A 17741-nucleotide genomic window follows, 5' to 3' on the forward strand; every position below is an offset into this window, starting at 1 on the left:
TTGTGTGTGAAATCTATAAAATGGAAAAGCAAAGGATTGAAATGATCAAAATATGAAAATTTAATATTAATAATGGAAGATAATCATTATTAAGAAAAACAATAACTCTATTTCCTTCCATATTCTACCATAACGAGTGAGATTAAAACAAAAGCCGAATAGAGATAGTGATTTCAAAGACGGGAGGCTTTTACAACGATAAATGGTTGCACTTGGCAATGAGGGATAACAGGCTAAAATTAACATAAAGACAGGTGAAAAACAGCATATAAGATGCCAACCCATCTGGTAACTGTGCATTTCCAACAACCACGTAAACTTTGTTAATTTTCCCAGCATAGGCAATACCTTCGATCATGGAGAACTATAGTTCATTTCAAACATGACATACTATGAACTGGGCAAAATATTCTTTCATCAGAATCAAGCTAGATAAGGCCTCTAATAATCTGGTGATGGATCATCGCTATTAAAATGTCTGCTTGGGAATTGCAACCAAAATTTCTTTTATGGTTACTATTTCCTGGTTAACCAATTAAAAATAATCTACCCAGAAAAATTATACAGTCCGCTTCTATTTGTTGAAAATTGCCCGTTGCCCGGCAGACATTGCTTATGAAATTGAAGTTTTACAGTGAAAAGATAATGGAACTATGCTCCCTTGACTTTTCGTGATGGAGGTCGACGGAAAATGTTAATAAGATCATCCAAACCCTGTAGAAACAGTAGATATATGCGTTTCGTTAAAATTTTCACTGATGATGGTAGCATGCAACAATGAGATAGAGATAGTTGTCTGAATTTATGCTGAGTTGTGATGTGACGAGGAAGCTGAACAGAAGAATCAAGTATGACCAATACAAGCAGCGTAGAAAATCCAAAAGTTGTTACACTAGCAACCTACCGCGAAGAAAAATGTCCAAACTCATTCTGTCTCTGTACTACTATCAAATGGTAAAAATCCACAATTTCTATTTTATATATGGCAAAACAATTACAACACCAAAAGGGATTAGGTGAGTTACATGCAAATGGAAAGTGAATTGCAAGGGCATGTGCTGAATCTAAAGTAACCAAATAGAACGATCTGTCCTCTCACTAAAGCACACAGTCACGGCGATGGAGCAGAGTGTAAAACTAGCGTCAGCCTGTTGCGCCAGAGGCAAAACATGGACATACAATGATCAATGCTTCTCTACTTAGTCTGTCTAGTATTACAAAGGAGATGAGCAGCAGACAGAATGCACAACTTGCAGAGAATTGAATTTGCTGCATGGAAGGCCTGACTTAAATGATATGAGGCTGGCATGTGCCATCGTGCAGGTGGCATCGCCAGGCTGGCCTGAAAGCAAATCATTAAAACGCAAGTACCACGATAAATGGGCACAGCCTTGCTCTGGTCACATCATGCAAAAGGGTGAACGTTCCGTCAGGGATTCATGACTGTACGCGCGCACCTCGTCCGTGTGACCAGACAAATTCCTGCAAGAACAAATATTGCTTAAGGAAATTGGAAGGAGGATGAGCTATACTTCAACACTTAACAAGCATACCACACCATTCGAAACCCATGGATAAATATACCCCCTTCATGAGAAATAGACCAATAAATGTAGAAATTTTCTCTGCTGCAAGAAGCGAAAACTATCAGCCTTCCAGGCCATAACAGAGTAAAGGGTAAATTCTCTTCAGTAGAATTCACTGATGCTAGCTGGAGATCCAAATAGTAACATTTTGATCATTCATTTTAAATAACAAGTATGCAAGTGATATGCCCAATAATTTGCGCGCTACGTATGTTACAGCGAGAAAGCTAATCTGGCTCCTATTTAGGAAATAGAATCAGGAACTGAATTCTGCATGGGGAGTGCCAACCTCTATAAAATATATCAGGGCACAGCTCAAACAGCACTTCCACTCTCCACCAATGAGTTCCATGGTTCTCACAGACTAGGTTGGAGAATGTAATCTATGTGTATTTTCTGCAAAGGCTCTACTATAAAATTTATGGTCTTTCTTTAAGGCCCTACTAATAAACTAGCCCTATTGCATACAGCATGTCTTGAGTTACAGCACCACAGACCAACATAATATAATCTGAATCCCACTAAAAATGCACATGTAATAGAAATTCACTTGTAGAAAATGCCCATCATAAGCCCACGTGAAATGCAGTCTCACATAAAGTCTTGAAAGTTTCTGTACAGTGATGGACTTCTACAGTCACAGCAAGTGTACAGAAAAATAAACAAATCAAAATTTAATGCTACAAAATGATAAAGAGAACACATTGAGGAAGAGAGAGAAAAACCCTTTCTCCAATGTGCAGATATATCTAAATGCAGATCAGTCTTTGAAGAGAGGGGGCTACTCGGTCATTGACAATAGATCCAACCATGAGTTTATGTATGAAGGATTTACAGCCAAGCTACTGTTATCTGCAAAAGATTTTGTATGTTCCTTCCTTCATGTCCATAAATATGTCTCTGCAGCCAAGAAAAAAAAAGTTATAATAATCACAAATAACTGTAAAGAGCAAGCCAATCAAAAAGCCAAAAATGGTAATCAGTTTCTTGGTTTCCAGAGTAAGCACACAAACTTAGTTCATTATCTATTTATAGCTCCACCATTCTACTGCTTTGCAAATGAACTCACCAGTATCAATCTCAACAAAAATCTTACAAAATTTTGCAAGACAACGGGGAATTCTTTCAAATCAATAACAAGATTAGTAGTAACAGAGTACAGATGCTAATATCTGCCATCCTGAGACACAGTAAGAACAGGAGGTGAGATGCTTGCATTAACCTTCTGTTATTCCCGACTCAGTAAACCAACCTGAGGAAAATTTTCTTAATATACTGTTACTTTGCATAATTCAAATGTGAAAAACCAATCCTTGAATTGCTTTCATGAATAGATCATTCTCTTGCATCATTCATAAATTCAGGGCAACAGGAAAAACAAACAGAAAAGTTAATTAGAAAAAGAACTTGCAGCAAGACTTTCTGCAACCAATTTGACATCCTGTAGATTGCAGTTTCATCTACAAAACTCCTGTTACAAAAGTACATGGCCTAAAAACTTAAGTAACCGATTGCAAAAAGAAAATCGGAACCCAAACCCTCACCTTGTATCAAACAGGCCTCCTGTACTTTCTAAAAATTCAGGAGGAGAAGATAGCTCAGAAAGGGTCATTGCAGTGACTCTCAACCTGGAAAACTGCTCATGCTCCCATGCTACCTACTGAAGTGTAGATTCTTATCCACAGAGTTTTTCAAATAAAAAGTTTGACTATACAGATGTTGATTTGTGCAAACAGAGATGATGATAACACTTATGATGATTATATCTTGTAAAACCAAGACAATATAGAAAGCATTTATAAAACATGGTGTTTTGCATGATGAACCTGTAAAACCTCAACCTAAAAGATCCAAAGGAACAGGGAGTCAAATAGTGTTTAAACTATAAAGACATAGGTAGGAGCAACTGACTCGTGGATTTGAGATATTGATTTTTTGTGCTTGATACCAATCGCAATGCCCATCTCCTTGGCAACACTTGACAAACTCTGCCATTAATATATTTCAGTTAAGATGAGAGAGAAGGAACAACTCAGTTAAGAAAAATTAAAAGGATTCAAATTCCACTTCGTCATAAACTTGCTTAACATAGGCATTTTCTGGAGGTTTGGACATGCATCCACAGCTCATTGTTCCAAGACCCAATACCATTTTAGGCAGATAGCATAGTCAATACTTTCCATAAGCGTTGATCAGAGCTCCTTAGCCACTGATATGAAATGAAGTAGAAAAGATGGCCAAAACAAAGCATTGTTAAAATACTAGAATTCTAATAACAGAAAATAAATCACAAAGATAGTGGAGGGTTTACTGTTCTGATTGGATGACAAGGTCAAAATTACCTTAAGAGTACCATTATAGTTGTAAGGACCACCTGATGTCAACCCAAAAAGAAGATTATATTTCCCTCTTGTTTTTGGATTTGAGTAAAGCGGGAGAAAAGACCTTGCTATCTCTAGAAGAGCCACAACCCACTTCCATTACTATCACTTCCACTGACAAAGCCTTCAAAAGATAAATCAAAGTTAAAGTCTTGTATATCATATCCTTGAAATATCACATATGATGAATAATTAGCACTTCATACGGTGAAGCACCAAAAGTATCATAAGGCGCAACTATAGCAATAGTTGGCAGCTGATTAGTATCGCCTTCCCTTTAAGCCCAGACAACCATCCCTGTCAACATAAAAGCAGATATCCAATACTGGTGAAGTTCTGCCAATGAGGTAAAAGCAAAGGAGGGTGCGGTGGCAGTTTTCCTCCCATCTCCCACCATTAATCACCCACTGAAGTTGGATCATCATCAAAGATATATATATATATATAAGTAAGTGAACTATAAAGGTAACACATGTTTACAATATCTACAACAACACCCACCATCATTCTCTGAACAGACATGTTTTTAAATTGTATACGCCATATAGATCTATGTAGCTGAATCCCAATAAACTATCAGCACCCATCCTTCACGCATCGATGAAAATCGGGAAAATCTGTTGTACAACCTACTTTGGGATGGAATAAAAGTTCTTGCATGAGCATTACTGTTACATACCTCAAGAACTAATCAGATGAATGCTAAAAGCCTAAAACAATTCATTTTGAAATATCGATGTACTCTGTTATTCTAACAAAAAAATGGTGTATTAGTTAGTTCTCTAGTTCAAAAAGAAAATATGGAAGAAAATTTAGGAGAGAAACAGCAACTTCATATTAGAAGTAGGAAGATGATTATCTCAGGCAAGCTTTCATATTGGTTAAAATCTACAAGTACAGAACAAAAGTTTGTACCTGAATGTTTGTCAGAGTGGGGGACACAAGTTTCTTAGGTTCAGGTGAGGACAGGACCAGCTTGTAGCTGCAAATAAGAATAAGAAGAGGATGAGGAAGAATAACAGAACATAAGAAGAAATTTAAAAAGTCAAAAAAGTCATCTTAAATATACACTAATTGCTGTATCCAAAACATGTGGAAGTCTTGTAGAATATCATGTCCAAAAATCTTTTTTTACATACTAGCATACCTATGGAGAAGCAACTACTAAATGGCAAAAAGCTTCCAAAGGGACTTAATATAATTATCTAACATAATCTATAAGGTGCAATGTACATTATCCTGACCTAACAGAGCAAAGGATCACTCTTGGAAACCACAAAACCACTTTAATTGGCAAGATGCCATTTTTAGCAACCCAGGCTATGCGCACTTATTTCCAGTTCAGCAAGATTTGCTGTCAAATGATAACATCCAGCCTGCTAATTGTCAGTTGAGCGTATCCAATAAGTCCGTAAGGTACAAGAATTGTGTTTTGGAGCGTGCACATCAAAAGGATAGTTTTCAGAACCATATAAGTTAACATTTGGCCAGCATTAGAAAAGATTGCCTTTTTGACTCTCCAATTTCAAATTCAATGTTAGCTTGGTCTGAATGTATCCATTAGTGCGTGATTCCTTAATTATACCATATTATGAGTGATACCAAAAAAATTTTCCTATTCACAAGAGAGTTATTAACAAACTAAGTTAACTAACCCTCCTGTGGTTGCAGTGGCTGGTTGAGTGGCCATATCACTCTTTCGAACATCAGCCAAGGCAGCATTAATTTTGTCATCTTCAAATGCAAAGTATACTGGATACTGCAGAAACCAAAAAGAAACCATCAATTAGATGATAACTTTGTCTACAAGAGCTACAAAGAGAATACAGAGATATAAAAACTATGAAGGAACTGTATCAGATATATAATTGATCAAAGAGGCTCATTTTGGGGGAGTGATCGAGCAACAGGGAACCTTATAACATCACTATACTGAGAAATTACAAATGCCATAAAGCGGAAAAAAATAGTTATGATATTAAATGATTAGTGATTTAAAAAGGAAAACAATTGTCATTAATAGGATAGATCTGCAGAATGTCAAATTTTGCATAGTATTGACTTGAATTGGTTAAAACGAATTAGTTTAAACACCACAGAAGGCAGAAAGAATCATTCACTCTCACTTACTGGAATGTTTGCATGTATAAGCAATTGTTCCAACTCAACCAATATATTTCTCATTACAGCTTCCTTATTATTGATGCCAAGTTTCTTGATCTCCCCAACAATCTTCTCGTTGCTTTTCTGAGGAAGCAACAGTAACAAGCCCCCCAACGGCCGCCTATTTGTAATGTAGTCTGAATTTCATTTCAGAATTCAAAATAGTGAGCTTAACAAAAAAAAAAAGGCAAACCTACCAAAATAAATAAAATGAACATCATAAGCAAGTAATCAATTTAAATTGCAGTCAATAAATATATGGGCATGTAGACTCATATCTATATAAAGTTCAATGGTTTAACTTAACCTAACATTGAAAAGTACCAAGAATATAAACAACAGTGCACATCACTCAAGAAACCCAAAAGAGCCCAAACATGTGGTCGTCACTGAACCCCACAGCAGTGTTATAGTTAAGAACGTAAGCAAGGATTATATTAAGATTAACATGCTGAAAATTAAGTTTGACCCTCGAAAACATTGATACCAACACACCAAAGGCTCCATTCCACACAATGTTGGACTATGTAAATCTTATAAACACACTCCATGACAATTTGAACAATCATAAACACGACAACTACCGTAACTTCCAAAAATCCCAACTTCAGCCGCCTTTTCTTGGTTCTCCAAGTCAAAACATACATCAAAAGTACAAAAATATTTCCAATTCACTCTCACGAGAATTTGATATATTACTAGCTTTTATCTCTTTCCAATTCATACGAATGTTTTTCTTGCATTGAAATTCTCAATTGTATGAGCTGATATAATATTCATCTGCCCACTGCCACCGTTATGCATCCATACAGAAGACTTTTTTGTGAGCGGTAAGCCCTCTCGTAAATTATGGTGCAGTTTGAAACTACTGAGTCAAGGACACTCCCTACTTAATTACAAAAGGTACAGACCAAACAAAAGAGAGCACAAAAATCCAGTTTTTCATTCCATGTCAAACCCAACAATCAGTAACAAAGTCTCAGCATCAAAGTCAGAGATTAAAACAAGAAGACCAGCAACGAGATCCAGCAAAAACCAACTCAAATCAGATCAGCAAAAAGTCGCAAAATAAACACAAGAAAAGGCCATACCTCGCAGGAAGGTGAGATTAAGTTCGCGAATGGGCATGATGACGGCCGTACGCGAAAGATCGGCACCAGACGCAAAGGGAGCAGCACCAGCGTGGTGGTTGAGGCCAGCAAGACGGGAACCAAGTGGAGCACCGGATAGATCGTACTGGATGAGGCGGTAGACATCGACGACGGAGGCGGCATCGCAAAAGCTCCACGCATGCCACCAAGATGAGCACCTGCGCCACAATGATGTAGATCGAGATCCAGCACCTCTTCTCGTCCTGCCCTCCTCCTCGCCGCCATTGATCGCGATCGAGATCAGCTTTTTGAGGTCCGGCTTCAGTGTACACCGGGGGGGTCCTTTGACGGGAAGGGGAATGCTTCTGTTCTGATGTCCCCCGAGATATTTTTCACTAAAATGGTCCACCTACGTGTATAAATTGGGTTGGGTCCAACCCATTTTTTAGGTTGGATCTGTTTAAGATGAGGATGTGGTTAATCTTTGTTAATGCCATTCTTTTATTATACCCCTGTAAAATCCGGAAATTTCACATGTGCCATCATGATGATTTATAAGTTTTTAAAGTTTTATGCATTATTTATTTGGAAATTCTAATATGTATGTGTGTTCACTGTTCACAAGTTATATATTTAGGTCGTTATGTTTTTTGCTATTTAAGTTACAAATATTTTAAAAAATTGATTTTACATTGTGAAAAATCTACTATTCATATCCTAATAAAGATCCTAAAATATAAGTAATTACATGGTTATATTCAAACTTGTATGGAGATGCTTTATTTAAGATTTTTACTTGCATGCATTTTTGCAAAATAATAATAATTATTATTATGTGTATTTATAAAAATGATATTCATCTGTAAATCATTCTAATTCACTTATATATCCCTTAGACCAAACATTAATTTATAAAATTATAAAAAAAAACTATTATTATTTACGCTGTTCACATTTTTTTAGAAAAAAAAAAACAAAATACAAAAATCAATCAATATTTCTACAAACAATTATACAAAAATCATGCAATTTTCACATTTATTTAACATAAATCAAGTGCATATCATAACTATATTTTCACACAAACTACAAAGTACAAAGTGCTTAAAAGAAAAATTTAACAAAACTAAATTTGGCAGTAAACTAGAGGTTAGAGGGATGGAGATCTAGGTAAGCCATGGCAACAGCAGCATACATAGCAGCACCAACAGGAAGAGCCTGTTCATCAATGAAGAAGTAAGGAGAATGCAGCATGTGGGATGGTCCTAGAGTTTCATTTTTGTATTCCAAGTTGAATCACAGCACTTGGAATTATTTGGGAGTAGAAGGCGAAGTCCTCGGCTCCCATGACCGGAATGCTCCTTTGGAAGTTCACTTCCCCGACGAGTTTCTCCCCAACCATCTTCACATGGGTGTACATCTCTTTGTCATTGACAGTAGGAGGATACAGGCCATATGGCCTTTGTGTCTCCGGGAATTCTACTGAGGCAGTGCACCGATGAACTGCAGATTGTGTCTCTATTATCTGACGATGAATGCACATAGTAAAAAGATGAGGAGCTTAACCAATAGCCTTAACCTTGATTTCTTTTTTTTCGGTTTTTCGTACCTCTTTGATCCTTTTCATAAGATAGGAGATGCCTTCAATTGTTAGGCTTCTGAAAGTGCCTCCAAAAGTCACGGACTCTGGGATAACATTGTGTGCTTCTCCAGCCCATATGAAACCAACTGATACTACCTGCAGATAAATCATAGAGTTTGATGCATTATATACTAAGCCACTCATTGATGAAACTAAAAAAATGCGAAAATTTCCCTTCATGATTCCTGCAAAGTACATTATACGGATTTCTCCTGTTCTCTTATCTATTGAATATATCTTTGAGATATCTTCGCCTTATATAAAATAGAACATGATGCATGTCACTCAAATATTACTTGAAGAGTAAATTTACTAAGAACCACCTCAACTATTAAAGCATGAATCACATCCTTCTACATGATGAACACGCAAGGGATTTATGCCATTCACAAACAAGTAGAACAGAGCTGCTAGAATCAGAAGAAATGATACTTGAAGATGCCATAAAAACATATTCGACAAAAAAACAGACAGCAAAAGCTTACTAGAGAATCAAGGGGATCTGATTCTCGAGATACAATTTGTTGAAGGCTAAGGATTGCAAATGATGCAGCAAGAATAGGATCAGCAGTCTTGTGTGGAAATGCTGCGTGCCCTCCTTTCCCTTTGATTACCGCTTGAAAAGTTCCAGCAGCCGCAAGAACAGGACCAGGACTACAAGCAATGGTGCGGTTGGAAGGCCGGGCTCAACATGCATGCCAAAAAAATGGCTTGCACATCATCAAGAGAACCCTCTTGTATCATATGGTAGCTCCAGCATGGCCTTCTTCTGCTGGTTGGAAGAAAAGCTTCACAGTACCCCTGTGAGTGAAGAGGAACCAACACAAGTTTTTGCATGGAGAAAGATTCAATTATGCAGAGGAAAAAGGGAATTGCAATTAAGTAAAAACAGATTAAATTGTTGGCAGTGCATGATATGGCCTTGCCTTCAGTTCATTCTTGTGATGTTGAAGCAGCTTAGCAGCTCCAAGAAGCATTGTTGTATGAGCATCATGCCCACAAGCATGCATTTTTTTCCACTTTTTCTTGCTTTTTGTACTCCCAATCTTTCAGTTCCTAACAAAAGATAAAAAGCATTTAGCCATTCCTAGATGGAGCTCAACATAAACTCAAAGAAGAGCAGGAATAATTAGTTTAACAAATGAACTAAATAATCATTATTGATCTCCATTGGAAATCACATGTCATTAATCTCAGATCGAGGACTAAACACATTATAAAAAAAGAACTTCCACTAAATTACAGCTAAATCAAACTCGAAAAACATGAATTTCTAATTTCAGTTAGCCAAGATGTAATACCTCCCTCTGCAAGTCACAGTTATGTTCAGACAAACATCACACTCCAAGCATGCAATAGATCTTCAGAAGCAAATAGCTTTTTAATCTCTAATTCACCAAAACAAACTCCAGCATGCTCTTCAACACTAACAACCAAATAAACATCATCAAGTTCCCAACTTTCCACTCAATCTACACCAATTCATCCATAAAACACAAAAATCCAAACACAAACTCCAACAAACCCGATGAAAAAAATCTAACAATTGAACAAAAAAATCAAATGCGAACCATCTTATAAATACATAAAAACAAAAAAAGAAACACCTTCAATTCACCTGTAAAGGAAGCGCATCCATGTCGGCCCGGATGGCGAACACAGGGCCAGAGCCAGAGCCAACAGTGCCGATAACACCAGTATTGGCCACAGGCCATGAATACTGAATGCCAAGCTTATCAAGCTCAGCTCGTACTAGCGCGCTAGTCTCATGCTCCTGAAAGGCCAGCTCCGGGTTCTGGTGGATCCGCCTTCGAATGGAAACCATCCAGTTGAAGAACTCCGCCTCTCGAACTGATTCCAGGAGCTCTTGTTCTCGGAGATTGGATCTGGATTCATAGGAGAGTGATGAAGAGAAGGTAGCTATGGAGAAGGAGAAGAACAAGAAGAAGACGAAGACGAAGATGAAGAGATGGGAGAGAAGGGCCATGGATGTGTGACAAGTGACAACTGAGACACAGTTTGCATTCATTTGTGGGTTCCATCAAAATCATAATCTAAGAAATAAGACAACATGACATTTAATTACCTTGAAAGCTTATTAACCAACGGTTAAATCAAACAAGCACATGGAATTTTATCATTTTAATTCAGATAATATACCAAACCGGGAATTTATGTTTAGGTGTAATATTTTATTGGATCCTATACTATACATAATTTGCCCTTTTAATCTTTTTATCATAATTTAATTATTGAAAGTCACTCTAGTTTACCAAACTGGCTTGTACCCGAGTCTCCTCATTTGAAAGAAATGCGAGTTCAATTCCCCCTAACCGTGCTCCCCAACTTCAAAAAGGTGAGGATATTGTGGCAAGTCCCTTTGCTCACGATGCCTCGAGCGTTGGTCATTTTTGCCGTCATATATATATATGTATATATATATATATATATATATATATATATATATATATATTTAGTTTTGAAATTGGTAAAATCCAGTTCTCTTGGTACCTTTTTGTTTGGTTATCTGTCACACATATTGATTTGCCTTCGTAAAAAATAAAAATATGATTATAAAATTATTTTATATATAAAAATTAGACAAATAATAGATCGGATCGAGTCCAAATCGGACCCGAACCCAATAAGGGTCTTTTGCTCTCCATCTCTCCCACCACCGCACCCTTTAGATCGTGATCCCGCACCCTACCGCAGATCAACATCACCCCCTCATCGAAATGCCATTGCTAGCCACTAGGGAATAAGGTCCGATCGATGTTTGCTCGCCTAACGGTCCATCTCATTGTCTAAGACCAATTTTTATTTTATATAGTCATTTTTATCGAATAAATTTTCTAGTAGATCACTAAACTTTGACTCATTTTCACTTTGATCACCAAACTTCAATTTACATCAATTTGGTCACTCAACGTTAATTTGATTTCACCGGGTAATAAATCAAGGATTTCAACCCCCTAATTGATTGCATGGCTATCTGAAAATCCAAGTCAATCCTCACCATCACACATTATTAAGCCTATTGGAGATGTCCATGTCATCGAAAAAGAGCCACATCATTTATTTTAGAGTTGGAATCCCTTGATTTACTACCTAGTGAAATTAAATTAAAATTGAGTGATCAAATTGATATAAATTGAAGTTCGATGATCAAAATAAAAATGAGGCAAAATTTAGTGACTAATTAAAAAATTTGCTCAATTTTTATTTGGTTAATCCACCAATTTAATTTTCTATGTTTGAAATCACCTGCAAATGTTTTTTATTAGTTTCTATAGACGTATCTCATGGACATTATTGTTTAAATATCCAATTTATGGAGCGGTTCTATTCTTTTGAATCCCTTGTTTCTCCTTTTCATTTAAAAATAAAAAGTATTGTTTTGAACTATATACAAAACATAAAGAATTATATCATCCCCAGCACTCTGTGTGGTCAATAAGAACTTTAACAAGAGATCAACATCATGCATGCAATTACAAGGTAGCACTTTCTAGTTTTGGAAAGCTGCTTTCTCGGTGAGCTCCTCTTCCTTGTGTGAGCTCCTCTTCCTTCCCTTGCTCCTCTTCCTTGTTCGTCCCTCTCGCCCCTCTTGCTATGGCAAGCGGGGGACAGAGAACCGCTCCCTCGCAGCAGGAACCTCCCAAATCTTGGGCCCAAATCGCTTCTCAGATTTCTCGTTCGCAAGATAACTCCCCCCTTCATAACACCCAACTTCTGAACAAACTCAAGGATTCGTCCTCTGAGTTTGTTAAGCTGGATAAAGATGCTCTTAATCGCGCCCGAATGAAGTTTCAGAACTCTCTTTACGGCAAATTCTTTGGTAAACCTCCTCCGTTTGATCAGGTCAAGCAATTCCTTCTCAGCAAATGGGTGGAGATCGGTGAGATTCACATCTCTGACCTTCCAATGGCTTTCTCTTGATCCGATGCGGGTCTCACACTGTAATGCAGAAGCTCCTTCATGATGGCCCCTGGTCCATCAATGGGATCATCCTTCAGTTGTCACCATGGAAGCCGTTCTTCGAGCCGGCCTTTGCCAAGCTTAACTCTGCCGCCATATGGGTGCAGCTTCACAATCTTCCGGTGGATTTCTGGGATGGTGACACCCTTGAAACCCTTACCTCCCACATTGGTCCTCTTCGAAGGTTGATGACCTCACCATCTCCCTTGACTCGCTCCAAGTTTGCGAGGGTTTGTCTCGAACTTGATCTCTCAAGCCCTCTGCCCGGGTTTCGGATTGGCGATGACTCTCATCGAGTCTTTTGAGTTGGTTCTATATGAAAGACTCCCTACCTTTTGTTACTCGTGTGGAATGGTGGGTCACGGTTCCAACTCCTGTCCTAGAGTGACGGTGGCCGGAGGTAACGGTATCCTTCCACCCCCTTGTTCTTCCAAGGGTTGGCGGTTGATTCCGGTTCCCCGAGCGGACAACATTGCTTTCTGACAGCGGTTACGAAGACTTCGGTCTTCCCATTCAGACCCTGATACTATTATGATCTCTCATGATGCCTCCTTGGAGCCGGAGTTTGGACCTTGGATGCTGGTGGCCCGTCGGCAGGGTCGCGGCCGCGGTCGCAGTGACAATCGTCGTGCTGGTCACGTGACCTCGGACGTGGCAGTCGATGGGTAACCAATCGGTCCACGTTCTGGATCCACAGTGGGATGGGGGGACACGTGGCGGTTCGCATGCGAAGGGAGAGGTGGCTCCTTCCGTTTCCGTGCTCAGCGCTCGGGAACCTATCAATCTTTGATTTGACCCCACTTGCCGACACCTCTGCGGTAGGATATCTTCTCCTCTGATATCCCACCTAACATACATCGGGACTCCACTCTCTCTGCTTCTCGGGAGTGTAATCCTGATGTGCCTCGGGATGTTGCCATTGGGACCCCTGAGCTTCTCTCCACCCCTCAGTCCCAGACCCCTTCTTCGCACCCACATGTTTCTCGAGACAAACAACCCTTAACCCACAAGTATCTTCGCCTCCTCCTGTTTTGAGAGCCTCCTTCCCTTTGAACCCTCCTCATAATACTGAAAACCCTAACCCTTCCCACTTTATGCTTGTAGATAATATTACTAATGCTCTCCAGAATGACGGTTCTGATCAGGATGAAAGGGGTGAAGAGGGGTCTTCTGATGGTAGCGATGAGGATATGTCTGATGGTAGCATTGAGCCAGACGATGGGATCGTTCCTTTTCACTTTTTCATTTGTGTTCTCCTTTTGTCTTGGCTAAGTGCTCTATCTTCTTCCTTTTTATTAATCTGTTTTTATGAATGCCTTTAAAGTCATCTGCTGGAATTGCAGGGGCATCTCGAAGTGGGATACCTCTAGTCATGTTCTTAGATTCATCCGTAAGCACAAGCCGTCCCTTCTCTGCCTCGTGGAGACCAGGGCCAACGAGGATCGTCTCAACCGTTTTTGTGGTAAACTTCCTAACTCTTGGGATTGGGCGGCGATTTTAGCGAATGGGTATTCTGGTGGCATTTTGGTCACCTGGAATAAATCTCTTGGTTTAGTTACCCAAGTCTCCATCTCTCGCCATGCCCTTCATCTTATTATCTCTATTGGCTCTGCAAACTGGCTTATTTCTGTGATTTATAACTCCCCTCGCGTTCAGTCTCAAAATTTTTTATGGCATGAACTCACCAAAATATCCTCTTTTAATGTTCCTTGGATGATTATTGGGGATTTCAACTCTGTTATTTCTCGAGATGAGCACAAGGAGGGCTCTTTTGCCTACTATTCCATGAAGGCTCGTTTATTTCATAAGTTTATTGACGACAATAATTTCTTTCGGATCTTCATTTCTCTGGTCCTAGGTTCACTTGGTGCAATAATCGGATCGGGTCCCGCTAGAGCGATGGGCTCGCTTGGGACAGTGTCTCGGTCAATTTTGATCGGGTCTTCTAAGTGTCCTTCTTATACTCTTAATCATCTTCCTCGTTTGTTCTCCCGATCATTCTCCTCTTCTCCTTTGTGTTGCCTTTACTAATAAGCGTAAAATTTTTCGTTTTGAGAATTACTGGCTAGAGTATATCGGTTGTCTCAATGTTGTTCGCCATGCGTGGAATTTTTCTCCTAATGGTAACCCAATGCATGCCTTTTCGCACCTTATCTCCAGATCTATGAAATATATTAGGGATTTGGCACAAATCCGGTATTAACCATCTTGACAAGGATATTATTAATACTGAGAATGTTATTATGTCACTTAAGATGGCTGATGATCTCAATGTAGATTCCCACCAGCTTCTTGCGGAATCAAATGTGAGGTACGCTGTTCTTCAAAGACAACAATCCATTAAATGGGCCCAGCGTGCGCACTTGCAATGGGTTTGTGATGGGGATCTTAATACCACTTTCTTCCACAACTCCACTCGCATTCGCAAACACACCAATTCTATTGCCCAGGTCAAAGATTTGAATAATTTTTCTTTTTCTGATCGTGCTGGTATTGAGAATGCTTTTATTGAGTTTTACTCTAATCTTTGGACTGCTACTTCTGGTGATTCCTTTACTGATGTTTTTAATAATCTTCCCAATGACCTTCCTCATCTCTCCAATATTGATCGTGATTTTCTTATGAGGGTTGTTACTCGGGAGGAGGTTGCACTACGATTTTTGACCTCCCCACGAAAGAATCCGGACTCGACGGTTTCAATCTTTGAATTTTATCCTTTTTGGTCCGAGGTTGATGATCACCTGTTTGAAGCTATTAATTTTTTCTTTATTCATTCTGTGATACCTGCTTCTTGGGGTCGTACCTATATCATGCTTATTCCTAAAAAAGACAATCCTAGTTTTGTCACTGATTATAGGCCCATTTCTCTTTGCAATGTTTGTTATAAAATTATTACTAAAATCTTGGCTAATAGGCTTAAGTTTGTTCTTCCTAAGCTTATTGGGATTGAACAAGCTGGTTTTGTTTCTGGCCATTGTCCCTTCGATAATATCATTGCCTTGCAAGAAGTTGTTCATTCTCTAGAGAATGATCGTAAGGACCCCCCTAGGATGTTAATCAAAATAGATGTGGAGAAAGCTTATTATACGCTTAGCTGGAGTGCAATTCTTGCCACTCTTACGAAGATGAATTTCCCTTCTATTTGGATATCTTGGATCAAGACCTGCATTTCTTCGACTTCCTTTTCCTTTCTTATTAATGGCCAACCTTCCACTTGGATTAAGTCCACTAGAGGTGTTCGTCAGGGTGACCCTATTTCTTCATACCTCTTCATTCTTGTCTCTCAGAATTTAACCTCCATGCTTAATTATGCTCTTCGTCATAATTTAATTCCTGGTTTTAGCAAACATCTCAAATATAATTTTAATCATCTTATGTATGTCGATGATCTAGTTCTTATAACTCGCGCGTCTAGACGGTCTGCTAGATTTATCATTTCCTGTCTTAATTTTTATGGTAAGCTCACTGGGCAATCTCCCAATCTTTCTAAGTCTGCTGTTTATTTTCCCTCGTGGTTTAATAAATTTGTTGCCAAAAGAATTTGCATCATCCTTAAGTTTCAAGCAGCTTCTTTTCCCATTAAGTATCTAGGAGTTTTTATTTCTCCTAAACGTCTTGCTAAAACTGTTTTTGATTTCATGACTGACAACATCAAGCTTCGCTGCTCTAGATGGCTGAACTCCAAACTCTCCCCTGCAGCCAAAACTGTTCTCATTAATTCTTCTCTTCTCTCACTTCCAATCTACTATCTTTCTGTTTACCCTATCTATGACTCTACTCTTAAAGATATCAATAGAATTGTTAGGAGATTCTTCTGGTGTAAGAATGGCAATGGAAAGGGCATCCATGCGGTTGGTTGGAATGACATTACTAGTCCAAAAACTGAGGGGGGTCTTGCAATTCGGAATCTTCTTCTTGCTAAGCATTCCTTAATGGCTAAAAACATGTTCAGATATATTAATGGTGATGATCTTATCTGGGTTGATATTCTTTATCTTAAATATGGTGGATTGAATTTTTGGCAAGACAGATTCTCGCTGGTTGTTCTTGGTTCTTTAGGGGTTGTGTCACACCTGACTGTTTTTGCTTTCGTCCCCAACCTTAGAATTAAATCTATTAATCCCAACCAAACCTCCTTTCTGTTTCATGCCTGGTATTTTGAGGTTCCTCTGGAGTTTAAACCTACATACATTAACATGGATTTGAATGTTGAAACCCTTTCTATCTCTGATTTCATTGAGAATGGCTCTTGGGATTTTTCGAATCTTCATCTGCTTTTTGGCAACAATTTTAATTTTATTGTTCCAAATCTTGGTTCAATCAACACTACTGAGCCCAATCACTGGATTTGGGCTTCCAAAACTAAGGATTGCAAGATTTCTGCGACTGTGTATCAATTTCTTAACCAAGTTCCTTCTTGGTCCGATAATTGGGAGGGTTGGAGACACATTTGGAGTCTTATGGTGGCTCCTAGAGCTAAGCACTTTCTATGGCTCACTTTTAAAGGCAGGCTTTCTACCTCTGATTATCTACATTCTATTAACATTGGCCCCAGCTGCTTTTGTGCTCTCTGCAATACTGATTATGAGTCGATTTGCCACTTGTTTAATTCATCACACTTTGCTCGATCAGTATGGGGAGCTTCTCAGAACCAAGATTGGTTCTGAATTTTCCTTCGGTGATGGGTTTGAATCGGCTCTTGGCTTGTGGATGCTACTTACCTCATTTTGCTAAATCATATTGCTTCCTCGACCGGTTCATTTGGAAGAATCGTTGTAAGATATTTAGATCTGCTTCCGTCTCCTTTCAGAGTGTTGTTTGTAGGGCCTTGGCTCTGCGTGGGATTTTTTCCCGTGCTCAGCCGATCGGCTTGGCAGAGATTAATCTCAACAACTTC

The 17741-nt window shown here is 38.8% G+C and overlaps 1 protein-coding gene and 2 pseudogenes across 1 annotated transcript; 1 reads left to right on the forward strand and 2 right to left on the reverse strand.

Moving 5' to 3' along the window:
• Window positions 1–173: 173 nt before the first annotated feature.
• On the reverse strand, window positions 174–7663 carry LOC120257558 (annotated as a pseudogene).
• Window positions 7664–8254: 591 nt separating this feature from the next.
• On the reverse strand, window positions 8255–10887 carry LOC120257556 (annotated as a pseudogene).
• Window positions 10888–12828: 1941 nt separating this feature from the next.
• On the forward strand, window positions 12829–17511 carry LOC120257557. The gene is made up of 6 exons (XM_039265014.1): window positions 12829–13074; window positions 13331–13483; window positions 13667–13822; window positions 13972–14105; window positions 14188–14473; window positions 15100–17511. Exons 1-6 carry the CDS (start codon window positions 12829–12831, stop codon window positions 17509–17511), a joined length of 3387 nt encoding a protein of 1128 aa, XP_039120948.1.
• The last annotated feature ends 230 nt before the right edge of the window (window positions 17512–17741 follow it).

This window comes from Dioscorea cayenensis, unplaced genomic scaffold (genome assembly GCF_009730915.1).
Source record: "Dioscorea cayenensis subsp. rotundata cultivar TDr96_F1 unplaced genomic scaffold, TDr96_F1_v2_PseudoChromosome.rev07_lg8_w22 25.fasta BLBR01002183.1, whole genome shotgun sequence".
In the NCBI taxonomy this organism is placed as follows: domain Eukaryota; kingdom Viridiplantae; phylum Streptophyta; class Magnoliopsida; order Dioscoreales; family Dioscoreaceae; genus Dioscorea; species Dioscorea cayenensis.